Genomic DNA, 26,295 nt, shown 5'->3' with positions numbered 1-26,295 from the left:
ATAATCATAAAATAAGACATATTAGGTACTTATTGTCTGTTGTAAAAAATTAGATTTTTGCTCAGTGTCTTTTAATCAAGTGGTGTTTCGGTTATTTTTAGCTTCAATAATTCATATAATATTTTTACTAACTCAGAATTTAATTCACAATTAATTATTTGCACTAAATCATAATTCACAAATTAATTTTCACTAGCTAATGTTATTTGTTTTCTGTCATTATTATTGCATTTGCCTTAGTGTCTGCTAAATTATTAATTGTATATATAAATTCAATTCAAATAAATTCATTTTAACTGTTATATGGGGATTTGATGTATTTTGCAATGTTTATTTTGTAAATTCTCCCAGCCCACAAAAAGACAGCAATTCCACTCCACATAATTAAAAAAAATATGCTTTTTTCCCCTGCAAAACTCAACTCTGATTTGTGTCAGACTCACAAACGCACAGACACAAGTGCAGTTTCCTGTCGTGAACAGCAGGCAGCGCCAGACTGTCATCAGATGGGACTGCAGCGCTGCACTGACGCTGGATTTGCTCATATGGATGAGTTCACTGAGATTATTTGCCTTTTCCTTCTTTTAACTCACCCAGCATGCCGATACCCAGCATGAAGGCGTCCATGCCGTAGGGCATCACCCTGGAGCGGCCTCGCGCCGTACCTGTCGGTGACATCACTTCCTTCGGCTGCGCCTTTTTGCACTCCACCTTCAAAATCATAAACGACACCTCTTTAATATCAAGTTATTCTAGTTATTTCTAGACACCAATTAAGACTTGTTTCAACAAAAAAATTAAAATTAGGAGAAGCATCTGAGACAAAATTGACATTGAAATTTAAATGAAGTACAATTCCATTTTCCATTAGAGAATTTATAGAATGTATTATTTTATTTTTAATTCTTGAAAAGAGTTTAGTAGAAACATCTGAGATGAAGGTGATATTGAAGAATAAGAACAAATGAAAAGTCAATTATATATCCTGAGTTATGAATGAGGAACTTTTGAGACCTTTTTTTTATTATTTTTTTTTATGGACCTTTTTCTTCACTTTTTATTTCTTCAAGTGAATTTTCCATTTGAGACAAAGTTGACACTTTAAATGACTAAGAACTCGATGTCCATGGAGGTCTGAATCAGCAACATTTTAGCAGTAAAATATTAAAATATTAAAAGTAAAGAAACAAGAGAACATCAAGTTATTGTAGTCATTTCTAGACACAAATCAAGATTTTTGTCAATCAAAATTTTTGGAGAAGCATCTGCAACAAAGTTGAAATATAATTCTATAAAAGAGTCATTTTTAAGCAATTAAAATTTCCTTTAGTAAGAGAATGCATATATTTTGATAATCCAGTGATTTAAATACTGTATGTATATAAAAAATCTTATATTTGCCATAATAAATTTGATATATAATGCATATTTTTTGATAACCTAGTAATTTAAATATATATTATATAATATTATATATATGTATACATAAATAATATATAATTAAAAAGTGTTTGAAACTATATATATATATATATTATTCGATCTTTTATTTATTTTAAGTTGTTTTACATCTATATAGATGAATTTTAAGAGAAACATTTTAGACGTATCATGAACGTATTAAAAAGGTGTTTTAAACACACACACACAGACAGTGTTTCATAGCAGGACACACACACTCTCACCATCTTGTTGTTGATCTCATGAAAGTGGATCTCGCAGACCTTTTCCACCACGTCTTCATTCTCAAAGGTCACAAAGCCAAAACCTGCAGAGCGAGAACACACATGCACTCTTTACGAATCACAAACATAGCATTGCTTTCAAACATTGAATCTAGTATGTTGATCTTGTCCAGTTGCATCTGATTCAATCCTGACGTGACCTTTCCCCTTTTACTTTCTCATTCTCTGTACTGTCTTTTGTTCTGTTTCCATCTGTTCATATATTCAGTCCATTCTGTCGGGAGATTAGCTCCTCACCTGCTGCATTTACCTGTCCTAGTCGATCCCGCCCACTCATCTGTCACTCACTACAGGCTCCGCCCACCGCTGTCAGTCAGACTTTCCTTGCCAAGGCGAATGACGGTTTAACCTCTGAACTACTAACCAGCTCAGCAGCACCAAACCCATATTACCCTGCATGAACTTTTTAGCAATGCCTCGAAATGGAGAGGAGACTGACGAGAAGAGAAAATATGCTTATTAAAGTTATTAAAGAGCAACCTTTGAGAACTTATTTTTTCTTAATAAATCTGTTTGATCTTTTTTTTCTCCAAATAGAAGTTGATGCTCAACTGAAGTATAAATGAGAACTGAACTATTATAAAATATTCCTCAAGTATAAGAAGAGAAATTCCAAATGAGTTATTATTCTAAATAATATACACTATTATATGATATATTCTATATTATATTATTTCTAGACACAAATTGAGACTTGTGTCAAGGGCAAGTTTAGGAGATGTTGATATATATCAAATGAAATATAACCCCATTAAATCTTCTGAACTATGAGCTACGAACAAGCAACCTTTGAGCAGTTACATTTTTCTTCAATAAGAAAATATGTTCTTTTTTATTTTTAATTCTCAAATAGAAAAGATAATGAAGTTAATAGTTCATACTGAACTTTTGAGCAGTAAAATATTCCTCAGTTTATTCTAGTCATTTCTAGACATCAATCCAAAAAACAAAAAAAGTTAATTAAGAGAGGTTTCTGAGACAAAGCTGACACTTAAAATATAAATTAAAAAATGAATAGAACTACGTTCAAATTCCTGAACTATGATACAGAGGCATAAGTACACTCCATTATTTCTCCTGAGTTATGAATTATCAACTTTTTAGCAGTAAAATATTTCTCAAGTATGATTAAGATCTCTGCAATATCAGGTTATTCTAGTATTTCTAGACATCAATCAAGATATCAAATATCAAAGTTGATATTGAAATATAAATAAAATAACTGCATTATGTCTCCTGAACTATGAGCTATGAAAGAGAAACCTTTGAGAAATTAAATTTGACTTTAGTAAGATACTTTACTCCGTCTTTTGTTTAATTATATATTATTTTATATCTTTTATATCATACATTTGAGACAAAATTGATACTGAAGCATAAGTATAAATAAATGAGAACGCCAATATGAATGTGCAACATTTGTGCAGTAAAATATTCCTCAAGTACAACAGAAAAAAATAAGCATCTGAGGCAAAGTTGATATTAAAATATAAAGGAAATATAACTCCATTAACTCTCCTAAACTATGAGCTATGAAAGGAACAATCTTTCAGCAATTAAATTTGACTTTAGCAAGAAAATTGATTCCATCTTTTATTTATTTTATATATTATTTTATATTATATGTGGATTTTTGTTAGAATTCTTCAAAAGTGTTTTAGGAGAAACGTCTGAGACGAAGTTGATACTAAAGCATACTAAAGCTTGCGTCTCCTGAGTTATGAATGAGCAACGTTTGAGCAGTAAAGTAGACGAGACGAGACGAGACGAGTCTTGGAGGGTCTAACATCAGCTCCTGAATGACTGCAGAAGCATGTAGACACTTGACTGCTGTTGTATAATTATATGACTCAACGAGGCTTTGAATGTGAGCGTGTGCATTTGCGTGTGTGCGTGCCCGAATGCCGCCTTACCTCGGTGCCTGTTGGTGGTTTTGTCAAACATTAGCATCGCGTCATCAACCTGCAGACAAAACACACACACACAAAAGAGAGGGATGAGACACTCTAAGCCATTACCCAGCATGAGGCTCTATTGTGAGGCTCTGGAGAAACAGAGAGGGGCAGCAGATGGAGGGGCCGAGCGGGGAGGGGTACAGAGAGAGAGAGATGGACGGAGAGAAAGAGAAGAAAGAGAATATGGATGGAAGCGAGAGAAAGGGGCTGAAATAAAAGAGGAGAAAGCGATGGCTGTGAACACTTTGAAGCACCTCAGCTTCAGCAAACAACTCTCTTTGTTCTTGACGTTTCATAAAATCAGCGCTTCACAACTGGTTTTGCTTCAAGACCCAGATGTTACACTGGACATCAAATGGCAAATTAAAAGACTACCAAAATTGTCTGTGGTACAAAATAAAAGTTCTTTCTGGAACTTCAAAAAGCGCAATTGTGCGTAATTTAAATGCTTGATTTATTTTCGCATACATTTTTAATGGTGAAGGAAACTGTAGAAGGCAACATTTTGTCCAAGTAATTTCCATGATTTCTGTGATTGTATAGGATTTAAAAAAAAAAAAAATTACATGGATATATATATATATATATATATACACACAAAATATATACAAGAAATATAACTAGACAAATTTATAATGATTATAGAAACTGAAAAAAAAAAAAAAAAAAAATCACACACAAGATAATTCAAGCTGATTAAATATTTTAGAGTGGAATATAACTAGAAATGATTATCGACTAAAAATTTTCTTGACTTTTCCAGGTCTTAAAATTAGCTGATATCCTGTTGCACGTGATTATATAATAATAATTTTTTAATTAATTTTTTTTTTTTTACAATTTTTATAGAAATTCACACACAAGAAATAAATAAAGCTGATGAAATATTTTAGCGCAAAGTATAACTAGACAATTTTATATTGACTATAAAAATTTCCATGTCTTTTCCAGATCAGATAATAATAATTTTACAGTGATTCACACACAAGAAGCAATTGAAAGTGATAAAATATTTTAGAGTGAAATATACCTAGACCAATTTTTTACTGACTTCAAAAACTTTCATGACTCTTAAAATTCCCTGATATCATGTTGTGTAATAATAATAATAATAATAATAATAATAATAATAATAAATTTACAGTGATTTACACCCAGGAAGCATTTCAAGCTGAAAATTTTACAATAGAAATTTCCATTCTTTTTCCAGATCTTAAAATGACCTGATATCCTGTTGTGCGTGATTATATGATAGGAACTTAAAATATATATAGAGAAATTCACACACAAGAAACAATTCAAGCTGATTAAATATTTTATAATTTAAATTTAACAATTTTATACTGACTAATATGAATTTCCATGACTTTTCCAGCTTGTAAAATTCCCTGTTGTGTGTGATTACATGGCAAGTTTAAAAAAAATAATTTTTCAGTGATTAACACAATAAACAATTCAAACTGATAAAATAATTTAGAAAGAAATAAACTAAAAAATAATATTTTAAAATTATTTTACAGATTGCACAAGCAAAAAAAAAAAACAATTCAAACTAATAAAATATTTAAGAGGAAAGTGTAACCAGGCAAATTAATATTGGCTATATAACTTTTCGAGACTTTGAACTTTTTCAGACTTTTCCTTCAAATTCCCTGACATTTCTATAGCTTTTCAATGAATGTAATAACCCTGGAAATTGTTTGTGGAGAATACAACAGAGAAACCTGCAGCACAGAAATAAAAAACGGAGGTGCAAACACATATCCCTCTCTCTCATTAAACGGACGTCCGTGTCCACTGGTCAGAGTTTACACGAACATCTCTCATTCCGATCCCTCCCGCCTCTAAGTTTGTGGGGGGAAATCTTTTCAATAACTCTCTCTGTCCTGTTCTCCCTTTCTCTTCAAACCCTCTCCAAAGTTTACTATTCCCATGGAGACTCTGCAAAGAATTTCAATTAGAAGAATTGACCCCCTCCCTCGCTTCTCCTTTCATGAATAGAACAGAGAGAGAGAGACGAGGAGTTGGATAATGGCTGCAACGAATAGTACTGGACAAATAAACTTTGACAGAGAGACCAATATGTTTTCAGTGATGAAGCAAAGATCAAGCTGAAAATATTACAACAGAGGAGAAATTTGCTAAAGCTATAAACTTATTTAATCTGTCCTAACTTTTTATAAAAATTCATAAGTCTTCTACCCATCAACAGGCACAAATGATTTTAAAGACATACCATCTAACGCTTGATTACACATAATATCATATGCTGTTCACAGAATCAATCAAACACAGTTCGTAACATTTATAAATTTGCTTGGATGGGTCATATTTAAATCCATTACAAAATAGCTCATCTGTGACTGCACATCAATTAAATTATATACTGCTGCTACAATTATTTGTTTACAGTATAATCTTTGATCATAATGTTGCTTGGCAACCCATAAACAGCCTACAGTTAGGCTAATGAACAGTATTATTACTTTGTGAAAGAATTGTTTATTAGTGGCAAGCATCACTATTACTATTGAATATACTGAAACTAGTTATGATTGTTATTTATTTATTTATTTTAATTTTAATTATACACACAGTTGAAATTAATGGAATTTAATCATTTAATTATACTGTATATAAATATATATTGATATCTATCTATCTAAAATGTAATTTATTAAATTTAATTATATTTAATTATAATTAATAAATGTTTATATATTTTTAAAAACATTTATAATATTATATGTGTTACATTACAACAATATATGTAAATAATAAATGTATGCATTAATGTGTTAAATTGAATTATATTTAAATATATATATATATATATATATTAAAACATTTATAATAGTATATGTTTGTTACATTTACAACAATATATGTAAACAATAAATGTATGTATGTGTGTGTGTGTGTGTGTGTATGTATATATATTTTTATTATATAATATATAATATTATAAAATATATATTATATAATTATATATATATATATATATATATATATATATATATATATATATATATATATATATATATATATTATAAACTTAATAATAATAATAATGTACAAAAAATTCCTTTAAAAATTATTTAACTAGATATAAATATTTTTGATAAATTTATATATTATGCATTGATATATTATACTGATTATATTATATATTACACATGCATTGATATATTATACATTATTACTATATATATATATATATATATATATATATATATATATATACACACACACACATTCAATGTAAATTATACAAATATTTTTCAAATGTTTTATTCAATATTATTGACATCTTTGCATCTTTGACTAACACCACACTCAGTGTGGTAAAATCTTTGCTTTTGTTCACCACAGATTGACAGCGAGCTGATAAAGAGTGTGTGAATCTGTTTGCGGATCTGTCCTGCTTTCAACCGTTTGATGAAACTCAACACAACCTGTAACACGAGCATCGTGAAGCAACTGTTAACCGTCTCTTCTCCAGATCTGAGGCCTCATTATTCAGCGAGCGATGGCCTTCTCTTCAGGATTATACTGTCACTTCTGTCTGTGAGAGAGCTGTCGGCAGGACGGCACCAGTCGAAGCGCTCCAGGGTCACGTGGCCGGGTAGCGCTTTTCAGTGCCACCTGGTTAAATGACCATGGGAAAGGTCAAACACTCTTAGCCCGGATGAGCCGCTGTCAAACACACACTCTTAGACTCTGACATTTAACTATAACCCTTTTCTGCCCCCCTCCTATTCAAACCTTCATTGAGTCAATCCCACACACACACACACACACACCCTCCCCATCTGCAAATCCAATGACACTGCAAAGTCAGGAGAAGACAGCGGGCCGACAGCTGCTGTGAGCATTAGCATGGTGTCTGATAAGAAAAATGACCAGTGTGATGCTTGTTTTGTTACAAACAATACAAAAATAAGCCAAAGAGATTAAAAACTTGCTCTAGTCACCTATTAACAATTCTAAAAACAGAATTAGGGATGAACTGATACTGATAGCTGAATTTAAAATTTTAATTCACTTCCATAATGGAATATCAAACTTTAGGACATAAATAATTGTTTACTGTTTGTTCTATGAACATGAATGAAACCTCAGATTCTTGAGGAGAGGTGTGTTGTTACTTTCCTAAGCATAGATTTAGACTGAAGGAGCCTCATCTAGAGAACAGAACATCTTCATAGAGATTCTTTACATCTGGACTAGTAAGAAAGAACCCAGAACACCCTAGAAAAGCCCTGGCAACAAACTAGAACACCCTAGCAACTGCATAGCAACCACCCACTACACATTAGCATCATGGTTGTGAGTTTTACGCAGGCACTGGCATGTAAAAAAATAAATGAATACTATCTGAATTAGAAAAAAAATTATATTATCTGATTGCAAAATCATAATTTGATTGTAAAATCATAATTTAGAAAACAAACAAGTAAACAAACACACTTTAGTAAGAAGATATGGTCAAAAATATCATCCCCACAGAATGCATAAAAAGGTTTGAGAGCTGTCAAAAGTTTAATAAATTAATTAATTAATAAAATTAATCAATTTAAAAATGTAATTAATAAAATAATATGAATAAAAATGTAAATAATAAAATGAAAATAAATAATAATAACAAACAATTTAAAAAAAAAAAAAAAATATATATATATATATATATATATATATATATATATATATATAACAAATATAAATAGATGGAGATAAAGAGAAAGAGAGTATATATTAAATAAACTAAACTAAAAAATAAATAATAATAATTATAATGAAATAAAACATACAAAACATAATTTTTAATATTGTTTCATTTTGTATTTGTGCCATTTGAATGTTTGTTTGTTTATTTATTTATTTATTAAGAAATTAATACTTTTATTCACCACGGATGCATTAAAATGATCAAATGTGACAGTAAAGACATTTCTAATGTTACAAAAGATTTCTATTGCAAATAAATGCTGATATTTTGAACTAACTAAATAGATAAATAAGGAAGGAAGGAAGTGAATAGTAAAAAATAAAAGTTTAAGAAGGCAATGCTTGAAAGATGACAGCTATAACACACCCTAAAATCATTTTACACATCGAATCGAGAAACACCTTTGAGACAAATTAAAACAGACATGTTTGTGTGCACCGTCATGGATGATCAGACAGAATAAACTAAATTATTTAGTCTATAATCATCTCAAAAACAAAACACACTCTCTCTGTCCTCTCCAAAAACCAGTCAGGGATGCAACAGCAAGTGTCCCGTTTCTATTTTATTAAACAAGAAGAAGGTGAGATGAGATCTCCAGATCAAACTTGATTTTTATGCTTTCCTCATCTCTCGTTCTCCTTTTAAACAGGCCAGCGGACAAAAGGTCCAGTGAAGCTCTCTAATCGACACCTCTCATGGCTGACTGGAGACTAACTTTTCCAGTCTGTCCGTTCCACCGGCCCTCTCCCTCTCAATGTTTCATTATATCCATTGTTGTGGGTTGGAGCGCTTGGACTCTCACTGTACTTCGCTTTTGTGAGGCTGATCATATTCCAACCATTTTGGATTGTGCCTAACAGATCAGGACAATGGAGGGCAGCGAGTTTTCCCGGACGGGCTCGGACGGCCAGATTGTGTTCACAGCAACAAGGGCTTCTCCCACCGAACACTGCGAACAGATACGCCAGTGCATGTGCAGCGTGTTTTTGATATCGATCCAACCGCTGAGTGAGAGGAGTGTGGAGGAAAAGCATTTCCAGAGATTAAACGAAGAAAAAAATCTCCTTTGTAAAGTTTAACTTTGTCTAAAAGGAATCAAATTTGCTTTCACAAACGTGCCCAAAATGGCATTTGCAACACATTTCACTTCTGTCTATGGGATGTTTGGTTATTTTTCAGCATCATTACTCCAGTCTTCAGTGTCACATGATCCTTCAGAAATCATACTAATATGCTGATTTGCTGCTCAAGAAACATTTCAGATTATTATCAATGTTGAAAACAGTTAGGGACACTAGGGTTAAAATAATACCAATTTAAATGCATTAAATTGATCAAATGTGACTTTTTGAAAGATTTCTTTTTAAAAAAGAATGTTCTTCTGAACTTTCTATTGAAGAATACTGAAAACAAACGATTGTTTCCACAAAATATTAACAGGCACAAACTGTTTACAATATTGATAATAATACGAATAAGAATATTATTATTAATACCGTTATTAATTATTGAGCACCAATAATAACGGATCATAACTGAGCACAAAATCAGCATATTAGAATGATTTCTTAAGCATCATATGACACTGAAGACTGCAAAACTGCATTTATTTGATCAAAATACAGTAAAAAACTGTAATTAAAATATATTCATATATATATATATATATATATATATATATATATATATAGACAATAAAATACATATATAGACAGCAAAAACAGTAAAATTTAAAATAAATATAAAATAAATGTTATAAAATGTATATACATATTATACATGTATATACAAAAAATACATGTTTTTACTGTAATATATATACAGAGAGAGAAATGTATATCATTTATTTTACATTTATTTTAAATATTACTGTTTTGACTTTATTTTTTATCAAATAAATGTAGCCTTGGTGAGCATAAGAGACTACTTTCAAATGCATTTTTAAAAAATCTTAATTTTTCCAAAGCCTTTTGAGTATAAATAGGAATAAGGATTTCATGTTGTCTTTAAACTTTTATTAGTGTCTTATAAAGTCTATCCAGCAGGCCAACAGGTGCACGACACTAATACGTGTTTGTGAATGTGTTTGTGAGTGTGTGCACTGCTGAATCCACACGTGCATTTACATATTTGAAAAAAAAAGAGCCCACATGCACCCGGTGTCACATTGAGATGTGTGCGGAGACAATAGGCCCAGCAGGTCACCGTGGAAACAAGCTTGAGAGGGTGGGGGGGGGCAGCAGCTGTTGCATCAGATTAGTTAAGATTCGGAGACCCTCCCCCTTTACCAGCAGCACCTTCACACCATTCCCTCCTTCCTACCTTCACACTTCATATAAGAGTGATTCTGTAGTGAAGAGCTACTTGAAGTGTCTTCCAAGCATGTTTCATCTAAACATTACATTACATTACACAAAATTCGGGGATCAGTAAGATTTTTAAATGGTTTTTGAAACATTAAAAGTCTCTCATGCACACCAAGGCTGCATTTATTTGATCAAAAATGCAGTTAAAACAGTAATTTTGTAAAATACTACAATTTAAAATGATTAAAAATGTCAAATATAAAATAGAAATACATTATATATATATATATATATATATTAAATCAAATTTAATAAACCATATAAAAAAATAATAAAAATAATAATAAACAGAAAAAAAAAAAACTAGTTTTAAAATTGTTCCACTCTGTATTTGTACTGTTCGAAAGTTTGAAGTCAGTAAAGGTTTTTTTTTTTTTTGAAAGAAAGAAAGAAAGAAATTAATACTTTTATTAAAAGTGACAACAAAAAAAATTGTAATGTTATAAAAGGTTTCTATTTCAAATAAATTACTTTTCTTCTGAACTTTCTATTCATCAGAATCCCGAAAGAATGTATCACAGCACAAAAATATGAAGCAGCATGACTGTTTTCAACACTGACAATAATAAGAAATGTGTCTTGAGAAGCAAATCAGCATATTATAGTGATTTCTGAAGGATCATGTGACACAAAATTCATCTTTGCATCACAGAAATAAACTAAATTTTAAAATATATTCAAATAAAAAACATATTTAAAATTGTAATAATAATTCACAATTTTTACTAATTTTACTGCATTTTTTTGTTGTTTGTTTTTAAATCATCCATAAATATTTTACAGGAAACTGTCCCCACCAGTTGTTTTGTGTCTATTTATGGTCCTTTCAAATTGTTGTTCCAATAATTCTGGTTAGTTTAGAAAAAATTTATAGGACGCCCACTTCTAAAAGTTCCCTTTGTACTGCGCGTCTTACTCTTTCTCCTCTTTTTCAAGGCCGTCCCCTTCTCTCGCTCTCTTCTCGTGCCCTCGACCCACAGGAGGTGACACGGCCTCCCTCACTCATCTCATACGCTCTTCTCTTTCTTTAGACCCTGTTGTCTACTATTCAACTCAGCAAGCTGCTTTCGCACGCAAGAAAAAGCAGCTAAACAGCTAAACAAGAACATCCATCTCCAACTGGGACACCAATTCTTCACCACCGACACCGAATATGACAGTAACAAATGGAACAAGTGGAGACCGACGGGGAATAAAAGAGATATCATGTGCACATCAAAACACACAAACAAATTTACGTGACCTCTTCGTAACTGAAAATGTCAAATAACACACCAACATCAAGAGCACATTATTGGGTGACACTACAGGGGACGAACAGTATTTTTCTGGTTCTTTTAAAAGTTGCATTATTTAAACATACTCTAACATTTATAGATGCCACTGACGTTAACACAGCTCATTAACATATTTAAATAACACCTATTCAGGAGCTAAACTGGACCTGCCCTTTTCACCAAAGGCATGACTGTCATATGTAAGTTTAAAAGGTACAGTAGCAAAACTGACTGTTTAAATCTTAGGATCAGAAGCTTGAAAAAGATAGTATAATAGAAAGATTACTGGAGAACATTTTACTTGCAGTAATTGTTTGTGAAATTTACTAGCAATTTCTGAGTGAAAATTGTTTCTACATCAAACCTTCTCAGTAATGAAAACTAAAAGAAATGATGAAAGAAATGACACACTGGTGTAGAATTCGGCCCTTGAGCTCACCTTTCCAAACTGATCGAAATACTGTTTCACATCTTCGATGGTGGTGTTGACAGACAGTCCTCCAACAAAGATCTTCTTTGTTCTTGTTACCAGCTGAAAACACCAGAAAAAAGACAAATAACGAGACAATGAAATAATCAAGTGCAACAACAGGATTTTGTAGGACTTTCAACAAGAAAACTAGGGTGCCGTTTGAATACATATTTTCCTAACAGCTCAAATTTTAAGGTAAAGCATGCAAAAGTCAACTATTTTGTTGGAAAAAAGAGAGAGAATGTGTTCATTGCATTAATAGGAGTTACGTATAACTCTGTTCCAAAACCTAGTGAGCTACTTTACTGTCTACACAGATGCCTTCTAAGGGAGCATATTAACTAAAAATGCAAACCCAGAAATGGAAACGATTTGGGACGTTCCACATAGGAAGAAACTCTTTCTGTTTAACAATTTATTTACAATGAACACTTCTCCTGTCACTCACAGGGGAAACTTGATTTCAAGCTATGCAACAGTGCACTAACATGCATAAAAATGTATTCCATTTTATGCCTTTATTTCTATAGGACAGTTGGGTCCTTGATTCATTGATCGCACTGCATTCTGACTTTATCTGATCCTTGAAGGGTAGCCTAATTACTACTTTTTCAAAGAAATCAATACTTTTATTTAGCAAGGACACATAAAAGTGATCGAAAATTATTTTCTTTTGAACATTCCATTCATTCAAGAAACCTTTTTGAAACAAACTTTTAAATAGTACTGTATGCAATAATGGTCAAATTGGACATTTTAGAAGTACTGAAGGATCTTCGGAATTCTGCTGCCTACAGTTTGTCAGAGCTGTCACATCGAGAAAACACCTATGATGCTTTAAAACGCTCACGAGGTTTCAGAACAGAACCTGGTTGTCCTCAATGAGAAGTGACGTGTGTGATGTTAACCTGAACAGAGACTTAGCACTCACCTTCGGCTGAGCTCTACGTGGGAAGGCCACCTTAGGGTCAATCTGAGAGAGAATGAGAGAGAGATTTGTTTAGCATGTGAATAAAGCTTCTTTGAATCCTGAGAGGGAATAAGAGGCACGACCGAGCAGAAACATCATGTATTTACGGAATCTGAGAGACAAAGATAGCATTTCAGAAATATTCTCAAAATCCACTCACAGCTATTTCACAAACAGGCCAGTCAGTGTTTCCCAGAGAGTTTTCTGATGTTAACACTTCTAACAAGTATCATGTAATCATTATAGGAAACAAAATAAGCAGTTATTCAGGACATTAATCTGTAGAAAATTACTGATCTAGAAAGATTGGTTTAATCTCAGTCAATGTTTTCTTTAAGCAACCCACACCATGAAAATGTAAGTTACTATATTTGCTTTATTTCCAATCGACTTATTGATTAATGCCATAAAACATCATTTAATGCAGCTGATATTTCAACAAAGTGTTGTACACAAAAAAGTAAAGTCTTGCAGAACCTGGCAGAAAATGAAAGGTACAAGAGACAAATCCTCTAAAATATTTCAAGAGGAATTATATAAAATTCCCACCACGTTTCAGGCCAGCGTGTAATCATCTGACCACTGCAAGTCATGTGAGAAATACAAGAAAATCTGAGAGAAAACTTTATGATGTATGCTTAAAGCTTTAATTTGTGCATTTTTAAAAAAATATCTTTTTCAAATAAATGTATTAAAATAATATTTATTAGTTTAGTTTTTAAACAGGGTTTCTGCAGGTTTTATGAAGGTAAATGTAAGACTTCTTAAGACCAAGTAAAGAACATTTAAGGAGCACATTGCAGGGAGCACAATATGTCAATGTTCTCTAAATGTAAATATCTAGGGAGCACACAATGAGTTATATTAGCAACACTTCACACAGTCACCATTACTTTTGAATTCATTTCACAAAAATGTATACGAACTTCATAAGTTCAGTTTGCCTCTCAAGTATAGGCTAAACGTATTTAAAAACAAAACAAAAACACAGAGGAAGATATTTGCTTTTTGCATGCAACATTTACTGCCACAACTTTATAAATTTAAGAATTGAAAACCTTTTAAGGCCTTGTTTTGTGAAATGGTGAATTGTGAAGACCTGCAGAAACACTGTTTATTAAAAAACAATCAATGCATTTTCAAAACAATGAAATTCTAATTGTTTGTGCGTACAGATGCTTCTAATTTATCTGCCATGTTTTTGAACAATGGTAAAACTTCATGTCTGATACTCAAAGCTATGTTTTCTGAGCACAATGAAATCATTCAGCAAACCTGACAAGGAAACAAACTGCTGAAAGTGGTGGGGGATCAGGATTCATTTTGCAATTATTGCAGACTGTTAAGTTAAACCATAAGATTTACAGTATACTTAAAAACTAAAAACCTTGCAATCATAATAGATTTCTAAAGATATAACTTAAATTAAAGAAACACTTTAAAAAAGAAAAATCAAAGTTACAGAACTTTTAATCTTAACTAGTGAACCATACTTAAATTTCCTTATAAAATTCAGCATTATGAAACAATCAACAGAAATCAGCTGATTTTGATTTAACCCCACTAGACCAGACTATCGCCATCCTAATTCTATAACCATCTCTAGCCACCCCATGCCATGCTGTTATGCGCTGCCATTGATCTAAATGACCTTCTACACCAGCTAGATTCATATGTACTGCTAGCATACAGTAGCAAACTATTAGTGCGCTCCAGCAAGACTCTATGATGGTGATCTTGCCAGTGTCTACTGTTTAGTACTATGATCTCAGCTCTACACTCATAGTCACCTTTTGATCCCAAACCTCGTCCCAACCTGTGCACCAAAAATACCAAACAGACAGAAAAATATGATATAAAATCACAACGAAACACAGTGTCACTCGTGCAGCACCGTCATTTAACCTCATTTCACAGGATTCTGTACAGCATTTGGTTATCTTCAGGAGTCTTTTTCAGTGATTTATAATGTGGATGATATGTTGTAGGTTAACATTACTGTCAATTTATCTAGTAGTTACATTTTCTTTACACTACTGTTGAAAAGTTTGGGGTTAGTAGGATTTATCTGATCAAAAACTAAATAAAATAAATACAGTAATATTGTTAAATATTATTACTATTTGAAGTAACTGTTTTTTATTTGAATATGTTTTCAAATGTAATTTATTCCTTTGATGTAAAAATGAATTTTCAGCATCATTACTCCAGTCTTCAGTGTCACATGATCCTTCAGAAATCATTCTAATATGCTGATTTGCTGCTCAAGAAACATTTCTGATTATAAATGCTGACAACAGTTTATGCTGCATCTATTTTTTTGTGGAAAGCATGACACAAGTTAACGCATCCTTGCTTAAAAAAGTATTAGTTTCTCTTTAAAAAACTGTACTAAGCCCAAACTTTTGAATGGTAGTGTGTGTTAGCATGCCAGATAACTACAGTGCAACATCTGATAGTTTAGATAGCAATAACACACCTCTTCTTAAAAGGCTGTATAATTTGAGGAATCGTTTAAAATGGTGAAATGTAAGTGTAAAATATTTCATTCCTATGGTTAGAGGTTTAAAAATATATTTGAACATTCTGCTTCCTTCAAAACATCACAACATCCAAGAATAACCAAAACTTTCCGGAATCCAAAATGAGGTCAGATATGACACTGCTACAGTTTTTGCTATCAGACCGAAAGAACAAACTGATAGAAACACAAGTGCGTGTGTGTGTTGTTGAAGGCTACTCTTTTACAGGTTACTGGAACAGATCTGTTTCCAAACATTCAGCGAGACAATCCTCTTTTCAGGCCTGAGGGCAGGCAAAGCCTATCCCAACATCCAATCTCTGCTCGGAGCCGAGAGGGAGGAGATATGGAGAAAACAGAGAGAGAGAAAGAGAGAGAGAGAGAGAGAGCGAGAGGCAGGAAGGGGTGAGGGCAAATTAATCAGCACCAAACAGCAAAGACAAAAAAAGTGAATGAAAACAACAAAGGAGAAGAAAGAGAGAGAGAGAGAAAGAGAGAGAGCAATTCAGCTAAAACAAAACCTGCTAGTGAAAAGCTGAGGGTGTTGATTTGTGTGTGTGTGTGTGTGTGTGTGTGTGTGTGTGTCAGGAAGCCCCCTCCGCTTTCATTAATTATGAGGACAAAGATGAACCCCAAACAGATGGGACGGAGAGAGGTCCACCCCCTCCTGAGCGTGCACACACACACACACACACACTGCCTTTACTCCACATAGTCATCAATAAACTAAACCAAGTATACTTCATATTCACTCTTTACATCTGCTTCCACATCATTTACACACACAAGAGCTCATGTACGCTTTCAATTTCATTTACATTAAGTTAAGCATCACTATTACCACTCAAATAATTAGTGATTATAGTTAGTTGATTTGAACAAATATTGATAAATATTAAAGGAGTTCAGGAGTTCAGCATCCTGCAGTGTTTGCGCTTCATGAATGATGTGCTTTTACTTTTACAAAGCCATTTCCTAGACTTAAAAACACCCTAAATACCATTAAAGAACATAACAGTAAAAAAAATAATAATAATAATTATGAGGAAAGCTGTTAGACTTTATACTGTCACAAATAGTAGATTTGAATCTGTATGACTAGGCTAAAACTGAAAGCAAATAATATCAAGGTTTTCAAAAATGATTAATTTCAACATATAAATGAAATTCTATATTATATAATCAGTATAAATATATAAATATAAACTAATACATTTACATATTTATACATAAATGTATAAAATAAATATGTTTTATTTTAAAAAATAATATATTATAGATAAGACTAGATTTTTCAAGGCCCTGATATTATTAGCTACATAGCCTTCAAACATTTATATATAAATACAAATCTATATAAAATGATATGCAATATATTATATACAATATATTTTAATAATAATATTCTATTTTATTCATATTAATTATCATTTTAATATATTACATTTTATATTGTTATATTTTTTGAAAGTGCTTTTCATTAACTCTCTCTATATATAACTTTTATAACTTTTCATAAGGTTAAAATAATAAAAGGTTTCAAGAGTTTTGATGTTTTGATCCCACATTTCTGTGGAAGTGGTTTACCTTTGTGTTAATGGTAGAACTTATAATTTTCTTTTTTTTTTATGTACAGCAACATTAACAACACATTTTGTTCCTAAGCTGCTTTACAAGGAATATTAGTAGTGAGCAAAAAGTCCTGAGATGTTTAAGTAGAAATCAAGAAGCTGGCACATGTATAAACCAATTTATACAAAACAGACATTATTGGTATAGGCAAATATTTATATATCACTGCACCACTACATTAAAACTAAAGGTGTTTGATTGTTCTGGTGGAGGCAGAACTGCTGTTGTATATGGGACTGGGCCATCAAGGTCACTGTGCATGAGTGAACAATGGCAAAGCAATTAGCTAACGATGCTCGTTAATGAGGCTCAACAACCCCACACCGTGACCAAGATGGAACAAAGGTGAGAGTGTGTGTGTGTGTGTGTGCTGACACGATGCAAAATCTCAGGAGAGGCTTTGGCTTCAGCCATGTAGCTACATCGGAAATGCAATCCAGTTTGTTTCCCTCAATCCGATTAGTTGCTTTGGCGATCCATACTAATTACAGACAGGGAATTCTCTCTCTCTCCCTCTGTCCCGCAGCCCGCACCTCGTCATGCCGTCAGCATTTGAGAGCTAATCTCCAGAATCTACCGCTAAACCGTCATACACACTCGTACACGTCAATGACGCACTCAAGGCCTCCGACTGGACTCTCATCCAAACCATTACAAGTGTCCTTGTGCCAGTTCTCCACAATGCACAACGCAGGACTGTCTCTGGTGTTGAATTGCAAACTGAAAAACTTTTAAAAAACTACAATTTTGCAGAAAAATGCATATTATGCACAGGCACTGCATGTTAAAAGCAGAGTTAAATACATAACACATGAAGCCACAAGCTATAAAGAGCCATACGTTCTTTACAATGCTTTCATTTTTGTGTGTATTTATTTCTAGAAGAACAGCAGCTCATTTCCACCGTCAACAATAAATAATCATTGAGTCTAGCAGATGTGATCACTGTATGATCGATTCAACTTGTAACTACATGGCTAAACGAGCATATCAGAGCTGAGTGTGCAATAAAACTGAAAAAGCAATTTCAGGAATGAATGAACAGACAAATTGCTTATGCGTTCATTGCAAATTTGAATAAGCAAAACTGGTGTGTTTATTAAGCGGCAGTTTATAATCGCTTTTGCTACACGCACATGTTTAATTGAAGCACTTGTTCAAATATTGAGCCAAACTAACTTTATTTGACAGATGTGGATCAGCTACATAATTCACATTTGCACTTGCTCTGGTTTGATATTTGCAGTTTGTCTTTTTATATAGCATTGAACAAATGGAAGAAAATCATTCTATTACTAGCAGTCTTTGCTAATGCATTACTAAATATACCCTAAGCTGTCCTACACTGTTTATCCTATAGACTCAGTAAACAACCACCTACAGCAACCATCCGGAATAACTTGGAAACCACATTGCAACTTGCTAAAAACCACTTAGAATGCCTTAGTAACCATTTAACAACACCTTGGCAAACACCAATAACACCCTAGCAACAATGTGGCAAGTTTTACACATGCAAGCAGATAACAAAATGTCAAAATATAGTCAAACATCCATTTTACACAAGACAGTTTCTTAACTCTTTAAAGCCTACTGTTTCATATTTGATATGCCAATGTCTTGGGCATTTAGATTATCAACATAATTAAAGTTCTGCTGAAAAACCTGTTGTACACAATCTACTATATGCATTCTGTCGTCTGATTTAAAGTTTATACTTTTTTAGCCATTAAAAGGCCTTTTAAAGAACTGCACCAAATTGCATATTTTTGCTCAGTTTGGGCCTTAGAATAAATGTAGGTGTTTCGTCCCTCATATTCTCACTATATCATGCTATATGAGGCATAAAAATCAAATACTCAACAAAAACCACATATACAAACCTTTTTTTTTTTTTTAAAGAGTTTGTCTAAGAGTTCAAAAAACTGTTCCATTTCAATTCCATTTTATCTGACTATTATTCATATGTCAGAGTCCTTACAGGGTTAAGATTCAGCCCTGAACAAAACACATTTCAAAATATCGTACACGCACACATTGTTTTAAAACACACAAACGAAACTCCCACATATTTTGCACACGGCAACGGCGTTATATCCGATTGTTGGAGAAATGCACCTTCTGTCATGTCTGTTTGTAATTTAGCCTTATTTTTATGAGATTTGACAATATGACCTCTCGTTTCCAGAGCTCAGACACCCCTCTACCAACCTATCCTCTTTCACTCGTTCTTCTGAGGGCCGATAGCATGAAAAAAACACTCTCAGCATGGCACATTCTTTCTGTTTTCAACACAGACCCTTTCACAATATCTTCTTTTCAGCTCCTTGCATGGATGGCAAATGCAAGAAATAGGAAAACACCCAGAAAAGACTGAAAATGTGGAATAAAGAAGGACGGCATGGAAACGCTTTACCGTTACATGCAAAACTTTACAGTACCACATCAAATATCAAATAAAACATCACATACTGCCATCTGCGTTACAGACTGTTGACGATTCCTCTGCAGTTCTGCTGGAATCTCAAAACGCAGCTGAAGTGGACGAGGAGCTGTTTGCACAATAGTCTTATCTATCAAAATTGCTTCCTGTTATTGTGAATCCCTCCCCACGCAGCCTTTCAGACCCCACTGGAGTGACCTAATAACCCACAGCAACCCCCTCAGCGACCCCACCAAAACATTAACACAACAGAGCCTCAAATACCATACGAAAAGGCCATTCAAACCCATCAATACACAATTACCACACTGATTAGCCTTTGCATCGCAGCACAGAAAACAGAGTTTTGCTGTATAGGCTACCTTTAATGGAGATTTACATCACAGCTACCAGAATCAACATGTTTTTGTAATACAGTAAAATTGTGAAATATTATTACAATTTCAAATAACTGTTTTCATTTTAAAATGTAATTTATTCCTGTGATGCAGTGCTGAATTTTCAGCATCATCACTCCGGTCTTCAGTGTCACATGATTCTTCAGAAATCATTCTAATATGCTGATTTGCTGCTCAGAAAACATTCCTTATTATTATCAATGTTGAAAACTGTTGTGCTGCTTCATTTTATGCTTCAAAACCGAAGGTTCAGAACAGCAGCATTTATTTGAAACATAAACCTTTTGGACAAATGTCTTTACTGTCACTTTTGATAATTTAATGCATCTTTCCCAAATAAACATTTTAATTCATATAAAAAAAAAATATCACACCGACCCCAAACTTTTGAACAGTAGTGTAAGTTTGCATAAAAAGTTCCCTAGTTGTTGTCTAACATACGAACACCAGCACAATTCACCACATATTATATTTACTTACTAAATAGATACATATCCTCCTTAAAAAATCATTAATATCTCTAAAAACAAACTTTTTCTAGTTATCATTTCTAACGACTTTTTCAATAAGATCAGTTTACTAAAGGATAAATCCTGGCCCTATAAGATTCACTAATTAATCCATCACATTACGAAAATAAACCAGATTGCAAACGTTGACTTGAAGCCACAAAGTATTATATTCTAGAAAAAAATTTCTCTTGACTCTTGTCTTTATACAGTCTTCTTCCTTATGAATTAAAGTGAAAAATACTTTAGACTTATTTTTGAATTATATAATCATTTCAAACTACAAATAACGCAACAATGACGCCATCGATTTTTCAAAACAGAAAATAAAGAGACTGTACATATGCATTATTCTACACATCTACACCATCGAGTCTTATGGAGGGTCACAGCAGTTAATGGGAGTGTTTGAGAGTGTGTGACACTCTTGGATATAACCAACAAAGTTGTTATGGTGATGATAGTCCCACACGGCGACTGAACCCAAGAGACTGAAGTGTTGCCAGGCTGAGTCTCTCCACGCAGCAGTAGTGTTTAAGTCACCATCAATAGTTGTAAATACTCTTGCAAAAACATGCGTCTAAACATGATTCAGCTAGCCTCATTCTTTAATGTGAAAGGACTGGGAACAGGCCACAACACAGCCCAAATTTTACAACAAACAAATACACACACACACATCTTTTAAGGGGTCTGTGGCATCTCTGTAGTAAAGCTCTGGTTTTGTCTGCTGACACACCCACACAGATCTGACAAAGGACCATCAGTGACGTCCCAGGACTCACATATTCAAACACAACCTGGGCGCTTATTCAAATACAGCTACTAGCAAGCACGCTACTCTGTGCAATGCGGTCAAAACTGGACTAAAAGTTCCGGAGCTCAACATGTATTAGGTTTCATAGATTTACAGGCCGCTTTCATTTCCATTAAAATCCCCATGGTTTGGTAATTGTGTCATATTAATACTAAAGTATTATGAAACATATATTAGCATATATTCAAACTATTCCATGCCATTTACATTGGTGGTTCTCGACTGGTGAGTTACATGTCTGTTCTGATTGGGTCACAGACATTAGGCAAAACTAATATAACAAAATTTAAGCATACGCCCATGCATAGTCATAACAGCAAAATTCACTGTTAAAATGGAGGAGAAAAGGCTATTTTGTGATGTTTTGTTGTTGACGTCAAAGGCTGTGCATGCAATCAATCTTTACATTTCAACAAATTATGGCTAATACCAAAATAACATTTAACAGTGTTTGTTTAATGTGCACTTCTGCTGTTGGTTATGCATGCACAAAATTGTCAATTTTCCTTTTCAGCCAATGTCATGTTAATAATTTTGCATATTGCTCGATCTATGCAGCTCATTTAATACATTTCAATGTTTGATTTAAGATTGTTAAATCTGGCTTCTGAGGCAAACCCAGTTGAGAAACATGATGCAAATGAAATTAGATTGTGATGAATACCTAAACCTTCTTAGTGCATATGTATAATATTAATGATAATACTAGAAACACACTTAACTACAGGTCTCAGTAAATTATCATTCATCACAAGCGTGGATGGACAAAAACAGATCCCAAGTCTTTGGTTTAATAAGGGTAATATTGAGATATTTTGATTGATACCAAAATAGTGAATTGGTGGTACTGCATGGTACTTCAAAGAATACCATTGTGTTAGTATAGTCATTATATATTTTTATAATAACAGCATGCTATCTTTGTGATAATAATAACAATAAAACTAACTTCTGAGTTTCTTAAGGTATATAATATACACGCATCCACACAAGGCTTTAGGAGTGTTGATCGAATCCTAGAAGATTTTGAAAAGTTTGATTCTGCCCCTTTTCGCTCCCCTGGTTGCTATGACGATGAAAAGCGCGAAAGAACGCTTTCATGTGGCGCGCTCTGCGCCAGACAGACCCTCTGGAACGGACCTCGCGCCTTGTGCATGTGGAGTTAAAATAATCTTAGGAAACGAATACCACCGATTGAAGTGCTTAATGAACAAACTAAAGAATATGAAGCAGCTGCTTCAAAAACAAGGCTGATGCAGGTGTGATGAAATACTGACCCTCATAGAGCATGCAGAACTACTTCTTACTAAACAGTGTGCAATTATATGCGCATTTATGTTAAACAAAAAAATCACTGCTGTACAGATTTTTTTTTTAATCATAATTTAAAAAGAACTCACTGTTTTAGAATCCAGCTCGTGTCTGTTTTGGGCCAAAACTTTATCCACACCGGTCTGGTCTACGTAGGTGACAAATCCAAACCCCCTGCGCAAAAGCATAACATTACGCGTAAGAATTAAGTTACAAATACACAAACAAACAAGTCAGCAGTGGATGTGCGCGCGCCTCCCCCTCACCTCGACCGCTTCGTAACCGGATCCCGCATCACCATACACTCCTTCACCTCGCCAAATTTACAAAAGTATTCCTTCAGCCCCTCTGGAGAAAGAAAAACACAATGCATTTATTTCATAACAGCAGTTTAGTGACGCAAATCACGTTTGATGTACCTTAAACAAAAAGCTTGCTGCTACTAGATCAGCATTGAGACTGCCCATCTGTGACCACTTTGCATCTCAACAATAGTGCTCATTATAAAGCTCTGGTAAGCATTCTTATTATAATGTTCTAAGCTAAGCTGAGTATTTGAATAACAACACAGGCATGCATACTGTGCATGCAACCAGAGATTTTCCACACTGCATGTTGCATTTATTCAACCACATCAGTGCTTCCTCACTAGCGCCCTTGCTTTCACCTCAAATCACCACCAGCTCACTATATATATCGTCTGGAGCTTTCGAGGAAGTACTGCAAGAGAAGTTTTAAGATAAAACATGCCATTGCTCTATAAATAATCACCTATGTAAACGATGTAGCTATAAAGCATAAGGCTCGTGCTTTGAATGCGTGCTTTGATTTCATGGTGCATGAACTATTTGCTTTCTGTTTCTAACCAAACAAACATAGAAAGAAGAAATGCTCCTACGAGCTTACAACAACCCATGCATGAGACTTTTTGTGGAAGTAGCACACAGGACAGAAGATCACGCGTGTCTCACCTTGTGTCGTCTGCCAGCTCAACCCGCCGATGAACATTTTGCTGAAAGGTGAAAAAGAGAGTCAAATCAGACATCTGAAAGTCTTCTGAAACGCTATTGATTACTGGTGCATGTGTAAATACAGTAATCAACACCCCAAAATCGTAATAAATCAAGTGGAAAAGTGCAATTCGGCCATGATGGATGGATGGGTGCCGTTATTTCCAATGAAAACGCAGAATTGATTCTTTCCTCTCCGTTTAAAAGTAACAACTTCGATCATCCCCGTTTGAAAAAGCGAAATGGAATGTAATAACATAATGTGTTGGAAAAATGTAACACTTCCAAATGTAACAGATGGAAACAATGTAACAGCGCGCGTCCTGGAAAGGGGGAACATGGAAACAATGTAACAGTGAGGCTCCTGGCTGTTACATTGTTTCCATTTTCGCCCTTTTGTAAAGGAACCCGCGCTTGTGTCTTTTGTCTCCGGTGGTCCTCCTAGTCCCAAAACTCTCAGGTTTAAATGAATAGATGTATATATAGATCTCCCGTTCGCGAGGAAAAGTCGAGCGGAGCGCGCAGAGAGGAAGCTTTACCAGGGGTCGTGTGGAGAGTCCTGCGTGGAGGACGACAGGCTGCTCTGACTCCCTTCTGTGTCCATTCCTGTGTCCCTCTGTTGCCCGGACTGTGAGCCGAACGGGAGCCAGGAGTCTCCAACTCAAGAGCGGGTGGCCCGAGGGGGTGGGGGAGGGAGGGCTCGTCTGGAGGAGGACGGGCCAGGCGTGGTTTGCGCACACACTGAGGCACCGCCTCCCGTTTGACTTTTCCCGGACTCTCATTGTTTGCTCCGCCCCCTCTTTCTCCCTGGCCCCGCCCGCTTTCATCTGCTGTCGTACAGTAGCGGAGCAGAAACGTGGTCAGTCTGAAGAAAGAGAAAGCCAGCCACACAGACAGACAGACAGACAGAAAGACAGACAGGCAGACAGACAGATAGACAGATATATAAGACAGACAGATAGATAGACAGACAGATAGATAGATAGATAGATAGATAGATAGATAGATAGATAGATAGATAGATAGATAGAACAAAAAGGAGATAACCAACAGAAAGATGGATAAATAGACAGTCAGAAGAAAAAAACATGACTTTTTAATAAAAAGTAAATAAAGGGTAAACGCTAAGATTATAGACTGCAATATAAAGAAAGAATAGCCAATAAAATAAAAAGTAGACAATGATGTACAGATAAAAAGACAGACAGACAGATAGATAGAGTAACACTGTTGTGTCTATTGTGTGTACCATCAACCAAACCAACCTAGCGCTGTCTACAGCCAAGCAGCATCCAATATCATACAGCATCAGGCTGAGTTTGGTGATTGGTAGTCTGGATTCCAGCCGGCCTGAATTGGCACCAAGTCAGGACCAGGTGATTGGTGGTTTGCTTGAGTGGGTGGGGCCAACAGACTGACCACAACCATTTGTAGTCCTCAGGGAGGTGTGCATTGTTCCTCATAAACAACAGCATCTCACGTGGTATTGTTGTCATTTTAATGTTTTGTTATTTCGTGATTCGTTGAAAATAAATATGTACTGACATTCAGAGGGCAGGCTGGAAAAATAGTGTAATAATTTGGAATGTTAAAGCCCGTTTCAAAATATATTTACTGTCTCTGAACACATTTACTTTGAAACATAATTTAAAAATAAACAATTATGCGTTTCACAAAATATCTCATGAGTACATAAAATGTGGATTTTATGTTTCCTAATTTGTTAACTTCGATAAAGCACAAGAAAAAAATGACATCTGTATGCAAAAACCATGCATCTCTATGACATATATTAAATCATATTGTTATCCAAAGCAACGTGAGGAAAAGCAAAAGCAATTTATCATACAAAAGCCAACAATATCAGCAGTTATTTTAAGAGCACAAAAGCTAGAGCAGAAATGCACCTGCAAGTACAACTTAGATATATGAAACCTGAAATTTCAGTGGAAGACAAGAAAACAGATGCAAAGTGAAAATCTGAATTATCAGACTCAAAATAAAACTCATGCTCCAAAAGTTTTGAGAGCAGTTCATAGGCCAAACAGGTAGGAATGCATGCCACAATTAGTAAAAAATTTGCGTGCTTATGTATCACGGCTCAAGAGTTTGTCAGCGCGGTTACCCTGTGTGTGTG

The 26,295-nt window shown here is 34.1% G+C and overlaps 1 protein-coding gene across 1 annotated transcript in view; it reads right to left on the bottom strand.

Moving 5' to 3' along the window:
- Positions 1–24,917, bottom strand: part of LOC131541432 (RNA-binding protein Musashi homolog 1) — a 32,079-nt gene extending 7,162 nt beyond the window's left edge. The window contains exons 1-9 of the mRNA XM_058777160.1: positions 24,698–24,917; positions 24,120–24,160; positions 23,415–23,496; positions 23,238–23,322; positions 13,479–13,520; positions 12,515–12,607; positions 3,659–3,707; positions 1,686–1,768; positions 594–711 (exon numbers count right to left, since the gene is read on the bottom strand). Coding sequence (XP_058633143.1) covers positions 594–711; positions 1,686–1,768; positions 3,659–3,707; positions 12,515–12,607; positions 13,479–13,520; positions 23,238–23,322; positions 23,415–23,496; positions 24,120–24,160; positions 24,698–24,762 — 658 coding nt within the window. The 5' untranslated portion in view covers positions 24,763–24,917. The remainder of the gene's footprint in view (positions 1–593; positions 712–1,685; positions 1,769–3,658; positions 3,708–12,514; positions 12,608–13,478; positions 13,521–23,237; positions 23,323–23,414; positions 23,497–24,119; positions 24,161–24,697) is intronic.
- Between the last annotated feature and the right edge of the window lie 1,378 nt (positions 24,918–26,295).

Source organism: Onychostoma macrolepis, chromosome 05, assembly GCF_012432095.1.
Source record: "Onychostoma macrolepis isolate SWU-2019 chromosome 05, ASM1243209v1, whole genome shotgun sequence".
Classification (NCBI taxonomy): domain Eukaryota; kingdom Metazoa; phylum Chordata; class Actinopteri; order Cypriniformes; family Cyprinidae; genus Onychostoma; species Onychostoma macrolepis.
The sequence above is the reverse complement of the archived record's forward strand: the minus strand, read 5'-3'. Positions and strand labels throughout refer to the sequence as shown.